Below are 19,938 nucleotides of genomic sequence, written 5' to 3' on the forward strand. Positions count from 1 at the left end.
ACAATACGCAATGATTTGTGTTTTCAGGGGGCGGTATGGACAAGTACCCAGATTCTTCTTGGGTGGGAGTAAGTGCACTGATCCATGAATGGAAGATCCTGTGTGTGGACGCTCAATTTGGGGGGAGACTAGTACAGGATCAACACTTTAGGTGAGATCGTAGGATCAACCCAAAATTTTCATATTTAGACAATCCAAAAAAATCTGAAAATAATTTATAACATACCTGTGGGTTATGTCTACAACTCCAAAAAAAATCAGCTCAAAACTTGATCTACAATTAGAGATTCAAAATAGACAAATTCGACTATGATTAGTGTCAGCTTTAGGTGAACAGTTTTTGACACTATTCACATTTGGTTTTGTCTTTTTTTGTCCTCTAAGTGAAGTTTGAATTAGCAGCTGAAATTTTTTGAGCTTGTACATCAAAGGTGGATGAGTGTCTCCAAAAAAAAAATCATAATTTTTAACATGCTTTGTATCTTCAAATAGATTGATCTTATTGATCTCACCTAGGGCAGATCCTATACAAGTCTTCCTCGCTCAATCTCTCATGTTGCGACAAGGTCTTCTGATCGCTTGGAGATGAAAAGATATTCAGGAGACGGCGGTGGTCAGAGTTTATCTTGAGTCTTGAGGGCGTATTCCAGCTGAAAATACTGATGATAAAACTGTAATAACTATTTTGGCTATTTTACCGTTCGTTTGCTACTTGTTGAACTTGTTGTATATTTTTTCCCAGCCCTGTGTAGCTAGATGTTGGTGTTTAAATTATGTCTTAGCTACTCTGGCTTGCCCTGAACGCTGTAAACTTTTCTGACTTGCTCTGCACTGTTTAATAAAATGGGGCGGGGTAACCCTTTCATTTTATAAAAAAATCTTTGTCGGTTTAAATTTAGCAAAAAATGTTCGCAAATATGTAAAAATGTTTGCGGCTTTGAAAAAAGTTAATTAACTCAAATAATATTCATGAATTTTAAAAATGTTTGAGGATTAAAATTTTGTTTGTAAAATTCATGAAATGATCAAAATTTTGGAAAAGCAAACATTTTTAAAGTTCCCCAAGAATTATTGCATTCTCGAGCATTTTTAGTTATTTTGCAAATTTATTTAATTTGTGAACATTTTAAAATCATAGGAAAAAATACGGTGAACACATTTCCAAACTATTTTGTGAGTTTGACTCAAATCTTCATACATTCGAAATTTTTAACAAGAATTGTAAATAGAATTTTTTTAATATGGTAAAAAAATTTAAAACATACAGAACCATAATTTATTATACTTTGAATTTTTGATTTGTACACAATGATATTTTTTTAATATACGGCGGACAGTTTCTAATTACATGGTAAACATTGTTCAAATATTGTGAATTTTTTTACGAAATACATGCTGAACATTTATTTAGTATATGATGAACATTTCATTTATGTACATGAACATTATTTAATATATGGTGAGCAAATTTCAATTACACACCAAATCTTTTCTAAATACAGTGAGAATTTTGTCAAAATACACATTGAACAATTAATGTTCAAGAATTCAAAAAAAAGTTCATGGATTAAAGAAGCGTTCTCAAATTTAAGAATTCACTAAAAATCTAAAAAAGAAAAGGTCAATAGTTTTTGAAATTTTGAATAGAAATATGACGATTATTAACTTTTTGAATTTTGTATTTCTTGAAAAAGAGAGAAAAAGAAGAAAAACCAAGGTTTAAAGGAAAAATAAAACAGAAATGAAAAGGAAAAAAGAGAAACAAGTAAAGATAGAAAAAACCGCCAGTCACCTTCTAGAAGGTTGCCAAAACCGGAAAACAAGCTTGAAACTAGAAGGGTGTCGGTGCAACAAACTCTGGTGTATGTTGCCCGGACTGCACACAAGCTCAAGGGCAAGGTTACAACATCCAAGACAAGGCCAAGCAGAAGAGTTAGCTCTTTGAGAAATCAAAGGGCGGATCAAGAAGACCAAGACAAGCCGAAGGAACAAGACATCACTAAGGAAAAACCTCCCTTGCCGGGTAGGCGAGCCTGACAAGGTCGAGGTCACCCCGAAGATAAGTCCCAAGACCTCCCCGACAAGGGTTGCCTGGACGCCAGCGGCCCGCTTCCCCGCCAAGGCTCCACCGTTCCACCTCACAGCAATGCAAGTGACCTATCGGTGCGAAGCCGAGCCCCCAGGTGATTAAGTGGCTGTCATTTGGCACGTGGCAGCCATTTTTGAGGAATATCACCCCTAAATGACACTTGTCCAGAGGCGTGCCACGCAGGCAGGCGAGAAGGTTGTTGAATGGCGCGGCAAGGCTTGCCGGGCTACACCCACGGCGTGACACTAAGCGGTGCATTTAATGCACCTTGTCCTATTTGCAGTGTTAGGTATGATAGCACTGTGGCTATCTAATCACTTGATAATGACTGTTTTGCCATTGTGATAACCCGATGACCTATAAAAGGAGGGCCGTGGCAACCTTAGAAAGGATCCGGACCCTTGTACACTCATATGCGCGCAGCTTCTCTTGTCCCTAGGCGACCTTGCCGGGCTTGAGCGCCGCGTCTCGACCACGGTCCTCTCATCAATCCACCAAAGAAGGAGTAGGGTTTTATACCTCATAGCGGCCCGAACCTGGGTAAAAACTGCCCGTGTCATCGCTGTCGTGCTACTCTAGGGCCTCCGCTCTTTGTGCAATGTGCCCTTCCCCTTTGACGAACCACAAGGGGCCAATGGCCCCATAGGTGACCGTGTTACACCACGACAAGCGGTTATCAGTGAATTTGGAGTAATGCTCCTTGATTTCCTTCCATATATGCTTTCTCCTGTCAAACAATGAAAAACGAGTTTTCTTCTCTCTCTCTCTCTCTCAGGATTAGCGTTAGAAATAACCAAGAAATAATGATAAAAAGTCAAAGGAATCCAAGTCAGAACTCCTTATTAAAATCACAAATGCTCGAGCCATCAATCAGTTAGGAGAGCTATATCTCTCCAGAATCGTCTCTCTCCACAAGATTATTCTTGAAATAAATTCTGACCGTGAGGCTATCTTCACCTCCAAGTTCTGAATATTTTTTCAAAATCCTATGGTAACTACAATACTTTTCAGGACAACTTATCATCCACAGAGACAAGGTCAGATTCAAACGGTCAACCTAATCTTGTAAGATACAGTCAAAGCTTGTCATCTAGTTTTCTATGAAATGGGAAGAGTAACTTCTTTTACTGAGCTCCTACGACAACACATTAAAGGCGGGCCTTGGTATGGATCCCTTCGAGGTTCTTTACTCCGCTCAATTTGTCTGAAACTAGATAACGTCAACATTTTGGTTCGAACATCATTCAAGGCGCAGAAGAAAAGTCTATATTATCCGTTAGAACTTGAAAGTAGCCCAATCTCGGTGGAAAGAGAGTTAAATGCACTGGAGGTCCTAAAAGTTTTGTCGGGGTGTCACTTTAGTCCTAATTTTTTCAAAATGCACCTTTAGGTCCTAATTCTTTAGTAAGTGGTTCACGTGAGGTCCTTTCTCACGGGCGCTCATTGACCTGCCTGCGTGGTGCGTTGACCCACGCCACATCGACAGAGGGCCCAGCCGCCAGGAGAGAAATCTCCTAAAAGTTTTTGGATAGTGTCACTTTAGTCCTACTTCTTTCAAAATGAACATTTAAGTCCTAATTCTATAGAGAGTGGTTCACCCAAGGTACTTTTTTGCATGAGCGGTTGCTGACTTGCTCGCATGACGTGTTGAGCCACACCATGTCAACTTAGAGGTTGCTGTGGTTGCTCTTTTTTACAGAAAGCCCCTTATAAACCCCCCTCTTCACTTTTCCCAGCCCTCTCTCTCTCGTGGCAACACCATCGCCATGGCTGGGATAGCAAGCTCCTCAACAAGGAAGCGGGTGACGAAGAGAAGCATTGCAGCAGCATCGTCGGCGTCGCCTCCTCCACAAGCTCCTACCACCTAACCTCAAATCAGGGCAAGCAATTTGAGAAACTTAATGAAACAATGCAAATTGAACTAAATCAATGCCTACAGCTAGTGATTGTGGAAGAGTGGAGGAAATCACATAGCTACGGGACCATAGCGGCCAAAAAATAGGTTTTTTTGGCAATGTTCCTCATCTGCTATTGACCCTAAGTCGACGTGGCATGGGTCAACGCGCAACCGAGCAGTTCAGTGAGCTATTGTGCAAAAAAGACCTTGGGTGAACCACTTACTATAGAATTAGGACCTAAACGTGCATTTTGAAAGAAGTAGGACTAAAGTGACACTGTCCAGAAACTTTTAGGACCTTCAGTGTATTTTTCTTGCCTGGCGATTGGGCCCTCTGTTGATGTGGCGTGGGTCAACACGCCATGCGGGCAGGTCAGCGAGCGCTCGTGAAAAAAGCACCTCGGATGAACCACTCACTAAAGAATTAGGACCTAAAGGTGCATTTTGGAAGAATTAGGACTAAAGTGACACCCCGACCAAATTTTTAGGACCTTCGGTGCATTTAACTCATGGAAAAATTACTATGACAGAAAACATCGTCCTCCGCAGTCGCTATCCACCGCCATCGCCAGCCCGAGGTGATTTGAAATGAATATTGCTCGTATATTTATAGTAAACTTTTTTAGTTTTTATCTAAGTGATGATGTCAGTAAACAAATACTCATCGCATCTCTAAGCATATATAGTTTTTTAACCGAAATTGTAAAGGATGCCTAAACTATAAAAACAGAAACCAAAATTCGTATCCATGGTGACTTCAACATGTATGATGAGGTTGTATATACTAAACATACATCTTTTATGCATACTTTGGGCTACAGTTAACTCGTACATGATATTTATGTATATTTTGGAGTACAACTAACTAGTAGGTGTACCAATTTAAGCTAACAAAACCAATCATGAACTAGACCTAAATATTAACTACTACTAGTCCTCATTCTTAAAATGTCATAATTGCTATGGCTGTAAATAAAAATATGCTTAAGTTAACTGGACTATGTTGGCTATAGTTGTATTAGTTTTTAAACATTTAGTCTATGACATTAAAATAATGTGTTTTTAAATTGGGGGGGAATTTTCTTTTAATGTATGTAAACTAGAAAAGAACAAGACAAGATACAATATTATAGTTTGTTGTGTCCATTTTAGTATCTTTAGCTGCCTTAAACCAGAGTTCTAGAGCACACCATTCAAATAAATATCTAAATATAAATTTTTGCAGGCTATGTTTAACTAAATTATGAATTTACAATGAAAGTGTGTCAAAGTATGAATTACTACCATTTATTAATTATTTGCTGATGATGTGTGGGCGTTCTTTTCCTGAGCTTGAACCGACCAGCAAAATGTGTGTGTTTTGATTTTTGAAATGATGGCAACTTAAGTTTTAATATAATTTTGTGTAGATTTTGAAATCTCACATTTCAAACTCTAGGAGGCTAGGATAGTGCATCAGGTAATATCTAACCGAAACCCAAATATTTAGCCCCTTAAATCATAACTCCTCGGATTTGCGGGTGTTGAAGAAAAGCACTTTATAACCAAACTCCTAAAGAATTTTCTTTGCCAATCCTTCTATCTATTGGCTTACATACTCCATTTCAAGTATATATTTGCACACATATCAAATTCAAATTTGAATCAAGGTTCACACAATTCATGAACATAAAAAAGATCAAATTTACAGATGTACTTATTCTAATTCAAACACGCGAAAATGTCCAAATGATTGTCAAAGCTTGGCATAAGTCGGATTGGGTGCAAACTAATCCTTGGCAAGCTTCCCATGGCCTTATGCTTTATCCCGATTAATGTACAAGCAGCTGAACTTTGATCCTAATCTCAGATGCTGAAAGTCCTCGCGAATGATCACTGCAATGCCATCTCAAAATCACCGTCATCTTCTTCCTCCTCCTCCAAAGAAGAGCCACTGAAGAATATCTCCCTTAACCTCTTCACCTATTTATTGCAATATTCCATGTTAAATTTGATTGCAAAAAACAGTAAAACAACATCAATGAAAAAATGAAAAAAATAATCACCTAGCTAATTCGTCCAACACGATGAGAGCGGAATTGCGGCAACGCCGAGGCTGTGGGTGGAAAGCGTGGCTGAGGGGATGGCCTTCAGGCTTTGGTTAGCAAGAATATTCTCAAAGTCGTGCTTGCTCTTCGCAAACCAAACCCGTCGTGGCCGAACTTCGGCTTTCCAAAGGTCACCGGAATGTCTGAGATTCCGGCGGCGTTGAACTTTTCTACGGGTGCTCCACGACATTATGGTCATCTGCCGTTTCCATTTTTGATGGAATGAAGCTCGAGAGTTGCCATATTCATCCACAAGCTCCCGACGGCATGGGAAGGAGGGAGATATGCGGCGATTCCAGCAGCGATGTCAGCCGGCGAGCGAATCTACCATGGGCCGAGAGATCGGCGAGGTTGCGGGCCCGGTGTGTTGGCCGGCCTGCGCAGTAGCCGGTGAGGGAAAGGAAATCAGCGGAGGCAGCGCCAGGGGTGGAGGTCGTCGAGTGAGAGGTAGCTGACGCAGGGGGTGAAGCTGAAGGGAATCTTTTTGCAGAGACTTGTTTGGGGGGCTCAAAATTAAGAGCCGGCAGAGGCTTCTTCTAAAAGATTGGAGTAGTTAAAGGAATTTGGCTAGGTGCGGCTTAACTTGAACTTTGGAACTGATTCTGGACCCCCACCTCTCATGACGCCCCGCCTGCTCAGTGAGATGCTAAGAGCATCTCCAACGGCCGCCCAACGCGTCGCGCCTTAAAAACTACTTTGCCGCGCGCCCATCGCCTGATTTGGCGCGGCGGGCAGCTCTAACTCCAGCAGCCGCGCAAAAATGCAGCGCGCAAAAATGAAGCGCGCGCGACACTCGCACAAACAACATATGCATTCTAAACACAAGCAAAAAGATCAAACACAAACAAAATAAATCAACAAATAAATAGTTCGATTTCGTTATTACAACTCAAACAAATAGTTTATCGTTCAATACAACAAATAGTTCGATAATACAACATCAAACGCACAAATCATGATGCTCTTTGTCGCCCATTCCAAGCCCACCACTCCTCAATGAGATCCTTCTGAAGATCATCATGCGCCGCGTTACGTCGGATGGCATGATAGGAGGCAACAAAACCAGCCCTCCGTCGCACTCGCACGGGATGTCCCAAGAGCTCATACTGAGAGTAGTCTACATCTTGGCCACGCTCATTCTCGATGATCATATTGTGCACGCTTGTGTGATCATGCACGCTTGTGTGATTTTGCAAGCCCAATTTGCTATTGTGAGAGGACCGGCTAGATTTTAGGATCAAAAGATGCTTTGGTACACGCGATGGAGTTTCGGCCCGCGCGCTGAACTAGATATGCCACGTGCGCGGTTTTTTGCGCGCCCGCTGGAGCCACTCTACCGATTGCGCGCACGCTAAAATGATCAATTTTATGGCGCGACGCTTGTTTAGCACGGCTGTTGGAGATGCTATAAGCAACTATGGTGCATAAGCCTGAAAACCACACACACAAGACTGTGTGCATGAGCCAATATCTTCTCTTTATTATCGTCTCCAGAGAAATTCATAGCAAATGAATACACCTCGGATCTTATTTATTACACTAAAAATAATGAATATGCGAGCCAAAATAAATAATAAATTTACAGCACTACCCATCTCTACCATCTGCCGATCGATCTCGATCAATATAGATCGACAGGAACGGGGACGAGACCTCGGTAATCCTACATACAAGACACACGTATATATGCACAATCCGTGCACGGCTCAAACGGTTTGAGAATGATCTAATTAGGCTTGAGCTTGAAGGTGCAGCTGTTGGAGCGGATGCGGAGCCGCGTCCCGGCCTCGAGGCTGTCCACCACCAGGCTACACGTGGCCTTCCCCGTCATCTTCCACAGCTTGAGGGCGCCAAACTTGATCCGGATCGGCACGCGCGCGGTGACCGTGAGCGGCACGAACCCGGCCTGCCGCTGCTGCGCCAGCTGCGCGGCCACGGCGCTGTCGAGCCTCGTCTCCCCCTGGAGCGTGATCAGCGGCCGCACCGTGCTGCGGTGGCCCTGGTAGAGCGCCGGGAACGCACCGCGGCACAGCTCCGTGCCGTTGAACGAGGCGGCGACCCAGCCGCCGTCGTAGTACACCCCGATGCGCCGGTTCGGGTTCTCGGCGACCACCTGCACCTCGAACGCGTCGGACACCGTCATGGAGGTGGTGTTCACGTCGAACCGGGTGGCCGTGAGGCGCTCCACGCGGAACGTGGGGATCTTGGGCCGGAACACGGCGTAGAGGATCCCCGCCGTGGCGCCGAGCGCGACGATGAGCACGATCAGCACCAGCAGCGTGCAGCACACGCACCGGCAGCACCTGTTGTGCCGCTTCCGCCGCGGCGCGCGCAGCGGGGCCGCCGCGCCAGGTGCCGGGGCGGTGATCGGCAGCCGGTCGCCATAGTCGGCGCTGGGTGGCCGTGGCAGCTTATCCTTGTTTTGCTCTGGCACCGGGGGCGGCGCGCCGTCGACGATCACCGGGTGGACCCGGTGGTAGCTTGCCATGCTCTCCTCACCTGACTGGCTGGTTAGCTCCTAGTTGCTTGCTTGCTTGCTTCTTACAGCAGGTAGAAGTAGTGCTCGCAGGATGAACTGGCTTGCAGAAAGAAAATGTTGAAAGCCACCGATGTAGTGGGAGTTGAGGGGTGATCGGGTCCAAGTTTATATGTGATGGCTGGCTGGTGTCAAGTTGGTGCGTTGGTTGGTGCTGCTTGAGTTTCTTTCTAGATGTTGGAGCTTTCTTCCGGTCTCGAACCTTGACTTGGCTGGCTGCCTGCGCGCGTGATTGACTTGGGCCTTCTTACTACCATTTTCTTCGTTTGAAACAGTGGCCGTGTCACATGTGTCTCTGTTCTCATGGGCACTCGTGCCTCTTTCCAGAAATTTTGTGTCAACTTTTCTGGCTCCATGTGCAGGCAGATGTAGTAGTACTAGCTAGTCGTACGCGACTACGCGTTAAGTTTCCATCGAGCTAGGCATTTAGTCATGTGCTCATGAGCTTGTCACGTTGCACTTCGATCGAATCCCTCGTGTTGAATGGTTGCAACCGAGTAAGGACATGTAATTACCGACGAGATCGGTCGTGTAAATCGTCACAACGATCTCCATCATGTCATGGGATACCTCAGCACTGTCGTGGATCAGGTGAAAGTTCAGAATAGATTAATGTGTATCCGGCAATGCATCACGGGGGACGCTATCGCTGAATAATTTGCCCGGAAGATGCCTCTCAGCCGTGCAGCCAGCATAAGCGTGTGTGGTTACGTTGACCGGTGGTTGTGTGTTGAACATTAATAAGGCCGGCCGGGGACGCCGGGACGGTGCGTCCGGGAAAGGAGAAGCTTCATGCGTGACGTGATCCACGGCTGCGGACGGGCGACCTTTCTCTTTCACATTCGCGCATTGGCAACGCGTGTGTTTCAAGTAATAATCCCGTGTTAGGAAGATTCTCAACGGCGGCATAGATTGTAATGTAAGCATGTGCTAATTCAGCACGTAACTAAACGAACTAATACTCTACTATACTTGTATTGTACTACTAGATTATAATTGCTTCGCTCTTGCAAGTAGTACTTTTTAGCTTGCGCCGCGATACGATGAAGGTCTTGCTTTCTCTAAACAACACATATTTTCAGTTTGTACCGGTGGAGTGCACACAAGTGGTAGTAATATATTGAAATCCCGGCAAAACAAAAACAATTGAGGATTTGGCAGGAATACATTAAGAAAGTCAAATACCTTTTGATTGAGTGTACAGAGACAAAGCAAATGCAGATGCTTATTTATTTTTGTTTCATCCAAATGCATGAACTCGTTCCTATCCAACACTAAAATTACATTGCAAATATGGCGCTGTGTCAGGTATTTTTTGGCAAACTGATATCAAGCTCATTTCAACACAAAATCTCACGCCTGACTATAATAACAAAATATCAAGATCTGGCCTAGTTCTCTCTCTGTGGATGCTCTTCTTCTTATTATTATTCCAAATTTATCATATGATTTTGCATATCGTGTAATATGAATTTCTACATTAAAAAATAACGGATACACTATGGGAGAATGGAAACTGTTTACATTTATCTTTACCTCGATCTGAATCTCAGTCTCCAATTTCTGGTGTCATGAGGCCTCAAGTGCTACCGAGCATTTGATCATATGTAGCATTATTACCACGACCATCGAAGGATGCAAAAGACTAGAGCTAACCCTAGAAAACAAGGAGCCATATATTCAGTGCATAGGCTACGCACATTATGGTATATTTTCATCACAATGAAGAGAAATCAGATAGTAGTTCAGTGAGATGCATCTTTTTGCATTGGTCTTTAGGGCTTTACACACAAAACCTAAGAAAGTCAACCACTTCATTCCTAGTAGCCAATTTTGTAGAACACTTGATCCCATTGGACAAAACTCTTAGCATTTATTATCTTTACTTATGTTCATTTTTTATATGTTATTATTGTTAGTCTAAGCAATTTTTATTGTTGTATTGAATTAACAATAGAATTTTCATAATAAGGCTTGCATCTTAGTAATATAGACACTTGAAGTGTCTATGTGTTATTATGTAACATTGTAGTTAAAGAAATATGAGACTTACCAACTGGCTCTCACGACCATCTAAAACTTTAGCTCCAAATCTAAACAGATATAAGAGTCACTAATACATGGGGGCATCACATGTTATGTGAAAAAACACATAGATCTTGCTCTTTAAGTGCAGTTGTTCGACTGAATGTGACGACACGTCCTCGCCTACTCCCCGCTCATGATCCATGTCTTGTATGTCATCTTCCAAATCCGACGGTGGCATACTTGTTACTATTTAGCACACATGATGTCATCGTTGGAGTTACAACCATTCTAGTGATCTTTCCTGATCCCACCAGACCATCACTTTTTATCAAAAAGGTTTCCATGTCATTATTTTCTCACAAGGGGTTTGTGTTGTTCAGTAGCCACATATAGCTTCAAGTAGATAATTAATTGTGGCCTAGGAGATTAATAATTAATGATTCCGTCATTTTTGTTGCAATCAATTTTTTATCTTTTTATAATTAATGCTATTATTAAATATATGTTTGATTCATGTATGACTCAACATTCAAATTTAACACGTACTCTCATAGTATCAAGCGGAGTTGCTAAATAATAATAATGATGTGCATACTTATACACTTTTAGTTTTTTGCTTTGTTGGTACAAACAAGAAGTGCAAAACTGAAATACATGTAGTCATATAAATTATGTCAGTTTGGAAACAACAGCTAGTCAAATTCATTTATATGAATATTCCTTGATAAATTCAACTTGTATCTATATATGTAAGAAGAAAAAAACAAATCACATCCGCACCCTTAATAGGCATGTGCCATGGGGAAGTACTATAGCATGTTATATATGTTGCATCCATTAGTGATTCAAGATGGCTGAGTAGAGAATTCTAGAGGGTGCCCATCTTTCTTTAGTTGTTTCGATAAGGTATACTAGAGTGTACCAGTGTAATAAATATCTTATTCTATGTTTACATATTATGTTTAACTACTTATGGAAACTATAAACAGTGATTGTAGAGTGTACACACAAGTGATGTCCATAAGTAATTTTTGATCTACTCCCCTCTGCTCACCCTCACTCTTCACAATTGTTCATTTTTTCAATTTTATAAAGTTTGCGCTCTTGTTCTTGAGAATCTAGTGACAAGCTGGCAATGCATGCATGCTTCATACACAATTTCGAAATGGCAATCTTGTAATGCAATATAATTTAGAATCCAAATATATGATTATAGTGTTGAAGCACTGGTATCTTGTGAGAGAGGTGTCTTTTCTTGCAAACAAGCTTATGATACATCTCCAACGTATCTATAATTTTTGATTGTTCCATGCTATAATATTATCTGTTTTGGATGTTTTATATGCATTAATATGCTATTTTATATTATTTTTGGGACTAATCTATTAATCTAGAGCCCAGTGCCAGTTTCTGTTTTTTCCCTTGTTTTTGAGCTTCGCAGAAAAGAAATACCAAACAGAGTCCAAATGGAATAAAACTTTCGTGATGATTTTTCTTGGACCAGAAGACACCCAGGAGACTTGGAGTTCAAGTCAGAAGAGCCACGAGGCGACGACAACAGTGGAGGGCACGCCCAGGGGGTAGGGCGCGCCCCCTACCTTGTGGGCCCCTCGTGACCCCCTGACCTAGTTCTGCCTCCTTTATATTCACATATATTCCCAAACCACCAGAAGCATCCACGGAGACACTTTTCCACCGCCGCAACCTTCTGTTCCCGTGAGATCCCATCTTGGGGCCTTTTCCGGCATCCTATCGGAGGGGGGATTCGATCACGGAGGGCATCTACATCAACTCTATTGCCCTTCCGATGAAGCGTGAGTAGTTTACCTCAGACCTACGGGTCCATAGCTAGTAGCTAGATGGCTTCTTCTCTCTCTTTGATTCTCAATACCATGTTCTTCTAGATGTTCTTGGAGATCTATCCGATGTAATCTTCTTTTGTGGTGTGTTTGTCGAGATACGATGAATTGTGGATTTATGATCATCTTATCTATGAATATTATTTGAATCTTCTCTGAATTCTTATATGCATGATTTGATATCTTTGTATTTCTCTTCGAACTATCGGTTTAGTTTGGCCAACTAGATTGGTTTTTCTTGCAATGGGAGAAGTGCTTAGCTTTGGGTTCAATCTTGCGGTTTCCTCACCCAGTGACAAAGAAGGGGTAGCGAGGCACGTATTGTATTGTTGCCATCGAGTATAAAAAGATGGGGTTTCATCATATTGCTTGAGTCATGTCATCTTACTTAAAGCGTTGCTCTGTTCTTTATTAACTTAATACTCTATATGCAGGCAGGAGTCGGTCGATGTGTGGACTAATAGTAGTAGATGCAGGCAGGAGTCGGTCTACTTGACACGGACGTGATGCCTATATTACATAATCATTGCCTTGGATATCGTCATAACTTTGCGCTTTTTTTATCAATTGCTCGACAGTAATTTGTTCACCCACCATATTATTTGCCTTCAAGAGAGAAGCCTCTAGTGAAACCTATGGCCCCCAGGTCTATTTTCCATCATATTAGTTTCCGATCTACTATTTTGCAATCTTTACTTTCAAATCTATAAACCAAAAAAACCCAAAAATATTTTATCTTTTGTTTAGTTTTATTTATCTATCTCTATCAGATCTCACCTTTGCAAGTGACCGTGATGGGATTGACAACCCCTTTATCGCGTTGGGTGCAAGTGTTTGATTGTTTGTGCAGATATTGGTGATTTGTCCGTTCTTCTCCTACTAGATTGATACCTTGGTTCTTAACTGAGGGAAATACTTACCTCTACTTTGCTGCATCACCCTTTCCTCTTCAAGGGAAAAACCAATGCAAGCTCAAGAAGTAGCAGCTTACACAAAATCAGATCCCTCCTTCTAGCATTATTGCTTTTATCTCACCCTTTCTCCACCTCACACCATCCACTTTCCTTTCTCTCCTCAAATTCTAGTATAGTATTCCTTTTGTATGCATGTTAATATTAAATCTACCAAAATGCATAGAAGAGAAAAAATGTTCAATTATTTTGATTAGGTATTCTAAATGATTAAACATACCAATAGAAGAATATATCAAGGCCCAGGTCAATAAAACTAACTTAAGAATGTCACTATTTTTTGAAACTATAACATGTGTTAATTTGATGAGCAATATAGGTTTTAATTTTTTTTTGTGAAATGGTTAAATATATCTTCCCCAACAAAGTTATACCCATCTTCATCAATGACCAGTCAATATTTTAAGGGGTGTGAGATATTGATGAAATGCCATCGATGATGCAGTATTTATCATGACCAAGAGGCAAGACAACGAGAACATCCACTACAAAAAAATACACTTCCGTGATGATACGTGTTTGTCACAGTAGGTCGCGTTTTTTGTCATGCATGTACATCCATGACAAATTTATGACAGAATCAAGATAGTCATACCTGTGCTGTCGTAGAAATGTTCCATGACATTACCAAAATTATCATCATGGAAGTGTCCACTTCCATGACGATAAATCGCGCGTCACGGAACGCCGTTAAGCTATCGGGTCGGGTTTTCGATCCGATAACCCGTTAACAGCCCCGACCAATGGGGATTTTCCACGTGTAAAATCATCATTGGCTGGAGGAAACACGTGTCGGCTCATCGTTGGGACATATGTCATCCATTCATTGGACAGAAGGCGCCTATGATACGTTGACACATGGCACGGCCCAACAGAGGCCCATTCCTGTGAAAAGGCCGACCCATTTGACTTGGTCAAAAGGTGGCGGGCCGGCCCATGGAAAGCCTGTTAACGGCCTGTTCGCATATAGCCCATTTACAGCCCGCTAACCCAAGGCCCGTTACGCCCTATTCGAATTAGGCCCAGTAGCGTCATCTGGGCCATCCAATATGATTCCAGCCCGTTTTCACTTCTGGCCATGTATGGCCCATGACGTCTTTCGGCCCATATGAGGCCCTATGTAACTCTTGGCCTATTAACGACCCATGGTGAAACTGGCCCGTAATGAACAGTGTATCACTTTACACCCATTAACGACCCGTGGTGAAACTGGCCCGTAATGAACAGTGTATCACTTTATACCCATTAACGGCCCGTTATTCCGTTGGGCCGTTTCCAGCCCATGTTATCTTTCGGCCTTCTCAGAGCCCATTTATTCTTGGGCTATTTTCCAGCATTCGTTTACTTACGGCCCGTTACTGTCATTTTCTGCTTGTGGGCCAAATTCAGCCCGTGGTTACAGTCGGCCCGTTTGTGGTCCGTTAATACGTTGGGCCGTTTTCATAGCGTCATCAAATACGGCCTATTAACGATGGCCCGTTATGGTCGGCCCATGAACGGACGATTCCAACTCTAGCCCGTTTACGGCCAGAATGCGGTCTGTTTGGCCCATGTTTGGCCAATCGATCATACGGCCCGTATAAGGCCCATTGATGATACGGCCCGTAGAAGGCCCATTGTTTCTACGGCCCGTAGAAGGCCCACTGTTTCTACGGCCCGTAGAAGGCCCACTGTTTCTACGGCCCGTAGGAGGCCCAGTGTCACTACAGTAAATATTAGCCCATGGTTATTGTGGCCTAGTTTTAAAAAATAGGTTATTGCAGCCACTAGCAAACCGCAGAAAAAGAACTGCACTGACTACAAGCAAACAAATAAACAAGACAACAAGGAAATAAATAAGCAAGCAACTTACACTAGGCTATCACGGCTATTACACATATTACATCCACTGGGCATCAAAGTTCGCCACCAGTGCAAATATAGGGAACACAGCAGCATATAAACGCCGCAGCAAAACAAGTCCAGAACTGAAACCACTTCAGAAGAGCTCAAGAAACAATATCCTGGGTACCCATAATGCTGGCAAGATGCTTAGCAAGCTTATTAACTTTCTCTTGTTTGGCGCTTAAGTCCTCCAGCGCTTGCTGTTGCACCAGAAAGTATGCATCTGAATTCTGCAGGGACTTCCTCAGTCCTTCGGCTTCCTGTCGCATAACATCTGATCGATGTCTTTCAACTTGAAGTTGAGACTCAAGAAGCCGAACTGATTCAGGCAACGAGTTCGAAGAGCTGGTGCCAGCAGTGGTAGCCAGTAACTCGAACACTACATCAAGACAGGACTTTGGGGTTGTCTCAGTGTCTTCAATATAGTTTTTATCAGCTTTCTTGGAGACCAACAGGGATGTCTCACTATCTTGAACCTTATCTGCATTACTTCCTTTACCATTGCATAACAGGGTACTCTTCTCCAATATTTTATCCGCGTTCTAAAAGAGAAACAAACAAACACATCTCAGGTTTACAATGTAGTATATGAAACTCATTTTGGTAAACCAGTTCAGTAGTAAGGTGGACAGGATAACAGCATGAAACAAACATATATCTATGTAGTATGGTCACTGTATGGTCTATATCATTCTAGTTTATGTTGCCAAATCAAGATAGATACAGTTCGAATCATATCTATTTAAGACAAAGCAGCATAGACAGAATATAAGTGTGGGAAACTACACAGCAATAACAACACTTGTAATGTGCATGGCATGAGAACATAACTGTTTATTCAATTGAAACTGAAATCAACATAGAGCAAGTTACAACAGCAAACAGCCAAACACGTTGAAGAAACAGGTTTAAAACATACCTGTTGCGCCATTGGAGTTTCAATTGCATCCTTCAAATTTGAAATTAGTTGGTATCAGTAAATACAGTGATGCAAGAGCAAAGTAGTATGAACCATAGCTACGGAACCTGACCTGAGAACAATTCTTCTTCTGCTTTAAGCGTTGACTTCGGGTTCGGAGTGGTGGTCCTCGTGATTTGGGCACTGCAGTTGCCTTACTAACTGCTCGTGTTTGGGTGCTCTGTGGTGGAGACGGTGCTGTGTCAACGGGAACTGGGTGTCTATCTGCTGGGGTTGGGGTTAGAAGGGGTGTAGCTGGTTCTCTGTCCAACTGGGTAGGGGTACAATCTGCATGAGTGTGGGTTATGTGTGGTGGGGCTGGTTCTTGGGCAAGTACAACCGTGGTTCTATCTGCATCGACAGGTAGCACGATCTTTTCTGAAGACCGTGTTTTTACTCCCACAGATACTGCCATCACTCCCTCCAATTGAAATGGCTGATAAACAAGAAAAGTAATTGAATGTACAGACATTGTAAGATAGACAGGTGCAATGGATAGTAGGGAAGAAAACAGGGCATGAAATAATTCACATTTATGTTGTCTAAGCAAACAGAATAGCAGGACATAATTTCACATATATGATGGCTAATTAAACAGGATAGCATGACACAATTTCACATGTATGATGGCTAACTAAACAGGATAGAATGACATACTTCAAAATATGATGACTATGTAAACAGGATGACATGATATAACTATACGATGTGTCTATTAAAGTGGTTGGCATGCCATAAATCACAAACATGCCGTCGATGGAAACATGATGGCATGATATAATTCACGGATAGAATGACATAATTTAAAATATGATGACTATGTAAACAGGATGAGATGATATAACTATATTATGTCTTTAGAAAATGGGTTGGCATGCCATAATTCAGATACATGCTGTCTATGTAAACATCATGGCATGACATAATTCAAATATATGATTTATATACTAAGGAAGTGAGCAGAGGGCAATCGCATATATGATGTGTCAACTAAGGAGATGGCATTCAATATTGTGTATATGATGTAAAAACTAAGCATTGCAATACAACATATGCATTATATGAGTAATATAACCCTGCCAAGTTTGAGCATACACCTCAGGGGGATAATAGGACTGGTCATCTGCCTCTGAATCCTCCTCTGAAGAGCTATCTGTAACCAGCAAGATATCTGCTTCAGCAGGTAGCATTGTCTGCTCTGAAGACCTTGTTTTCACTCCAGATTTCTCCATCACCAATTCAAATGGCTGATGCACAGGAAGAGCAGTTGAATATACAAACATTGTCGACAAAAGCAATGAGAAATACAAAAAAAGGACGGCATGATATAATTCACATATATGACGCTTGCCTAAACAGCATGGCATTGCATAATTCACATACATAATGCCTTGCAACAAGATAACATTGCATAATTCACATATATAATGTCTTGCAACAAGATGGCATTGCATAATTCACATATATGGTAATTAGACACTAAACAGGTGGCATTCACACAAAGCATGTCTAAACTAAGCAAATGACATAGCAATGCAAGATACCATACGCACGATATGAGCAACATAACCCTGCCAAGTTAGGGCATGCACCTCGGGGGGGGGGAATATGACTGGTCATCTGTCTCTGAATCCTCCTCTGAGGAGCTATCGGTAACCAGCAAGACATGCGCTTCGTCAGATAGCATTGTCTGCTCTGAAGACCTTGTTTCCACTCCAGATTTTTCCATGACCGTGCCGAATGGCTGATGCACAGGAAGAGTAATTGAATGTACTAAAATTGTTGACAAATTTAACACGTAATAAAAAAATGATGGCATGATATAATTCACATATAAGATGACTGGCTAACCAGGGTGGCATTGCAAAATTCACATATATGATGCCTGGCTAGACAAGATGGCATTGCATGATTCACATATACGATAAAGAAACTAAACAGATGGCATTGACACAAAGCATGTCTAAACTAAGCAGATGACATCTTTAATGTATACAGTAAGCAATGCAAGGCACCATATGCATGATATTACCAACATCAGCATGCCAAGTTAGAGCGAAGACCTCATGGGGTAAATAGGAGTGGTCTTCTCCTTCTGAATCCCCCTCAGAACAGTTATCTTCCTCTTGATTACGATCCGAAATGGGTGGAGGGGGGCTGCCTTTGCGCCCACCATGGAACGACGTCTGCATGAAATTTTATTGCCACGCAAGGCTCGTCTCTTTTGCTCTACATGATCAGTTCCATTGTGTACAATAACTGGCATGCATAGGAATAAAACATAGTGAGATTATGTAAGGAGTGCATGCACAAATCCAGAGTGATGGTAGCAAACTGTGGATAGACCCAAAACCAATGATAGCAGGCAGATAATAGCTTTAGTTAAAAAATACAGATAATGGCTCCTTTAATGTTTGTTTGCACCCAACATGAAACTCATAGTAGACACCGGAGATTAACCAGATAGTAGACAGATAGTACTGATTGCTGCCCCAATATGTACCCCACAACCATTTAAAAACTCAAGTTTCAGCATTAGTTTGGACCTGACTCGGAGTCTAATAGGTGAACACGACGATAATGTAGCATGTCATCATATTAAGCGACGCATAACGTAAGCAGACACGGAAGAGTGCGACCTCTCTTGCGGACCCGTGTAGTCCTCAAGGTCATCTGCTCAGTTGATGATGGTAATGCAGTTGCCGTGGCTGCCGGCGGCGGGGAAGAAGATCTGAGGCGGCGAAAGACAGTCTGGAGAGCGGATCCCTGCTGTGGTGAACCCTTCCGTCGTTGGAGCAGCTGAGCTGGGGTGGAACACAGCGCCGCAGGAGCAGGACAAACCACACAAGGTTTTCTTTGACACATATCTGTAACAGAAGTAATTGAGTAAGGGCTTGTTTGAATTTGAGGATTCTAACAATGCAGGGATAGGAAATAGACAGGAATAGGATAGGAATGCACGTGCAAAACAGAGAATTTAAAAACACAGGATTTCTGCCAATCTGGGTGTTTGATTCACAACAATTGGAAGATCACAGGATGCAAAAAAGCATGGTGAGATTAAGTCAAACCACAAGAAAATGTACGGTTATAATGCTATTATGCTACTATCTCTTAGTCTTGTGCTTGATGAATAGGAATATGAAAAGGAGGAGAAGTGGAAATTAGAATTCCTACGGTTTTTCTTTCAAGGAGACACTAAAGGAACAAATCCTACAGTTTTCCTTTGCTCCATTCCTTTGCACCAAATTCATGAAAAGTAGTACCATAGGAAACTTTCCAATTCCGATGTTTTTCATTCACTTTTCCTTTCAAGCACTGGCGATTCTAGTAGGCAGGCTTGAGCAAGGAAAATCCTACACTAAAAAAATGTTTTTGTGCTACTTCTATTACTTTGGACCCAGGCCACTGCCATACTAGCTCAACTCCCAGGCCCATCGACAAATGCACAGCTCAAACGCGCAGAGATAAATAATGATGGCGTTCAAGAGAGTCCATCACGGATAGCTAAGTTGCCTGGTACCTCACTGCTTGTCATATAGTAGGATAAAATAATCGTATTTCCCGTTACTACGAGTGCTCAGTGGACAATATATATAACATGTAGAGTAAAAAAGAGATGCAACAAG

At 42.2% G+C, this 19,938-nt stretch overlaps 1 protein-coding gene across 1 annotated transcript; it reads right to left on the bottom strand.

Annotated features, from left to right (window-relative positions):
• Window positions 1–7,529: 7,529 nt before the first annotated feature.
• LOC123050645 (NDR1/HIN1-like protein 6) lies at window positions 7,530–8,740 on the bottom strand. The gene has a single exon (XM_044473405.1). The coding sequence runs from the start codon at window positions 8,559–8,561 to the stop codon at window positions 7,800–7,802; it is 762 nt and encodes a 253-aa protein (XP_044329340.1). The 5' UTR covers window positions 8,562–8,740; the 3' UTR covers window positions 7,530–7,799.
• Window positions 8,741–19,938: the final 11,198 nt, after the last annotated feature.

Source organism: Triticum aestivum, chromosome 2D (assembly GCF_018294505.1).
Source record: "Triticum aestivum cultivar Chinese Spring chromosome 2D, IWGSC CS RefSeq v2.1, whole genome shotgun sequence".
NCBI classification, from domain to species: domain Eukaryota; kingdom Viridiplantae; phylum Streptophyta; class Magnoliopsida; order Poales; family Poaceae; genus Triticum; species Triticum aestivum.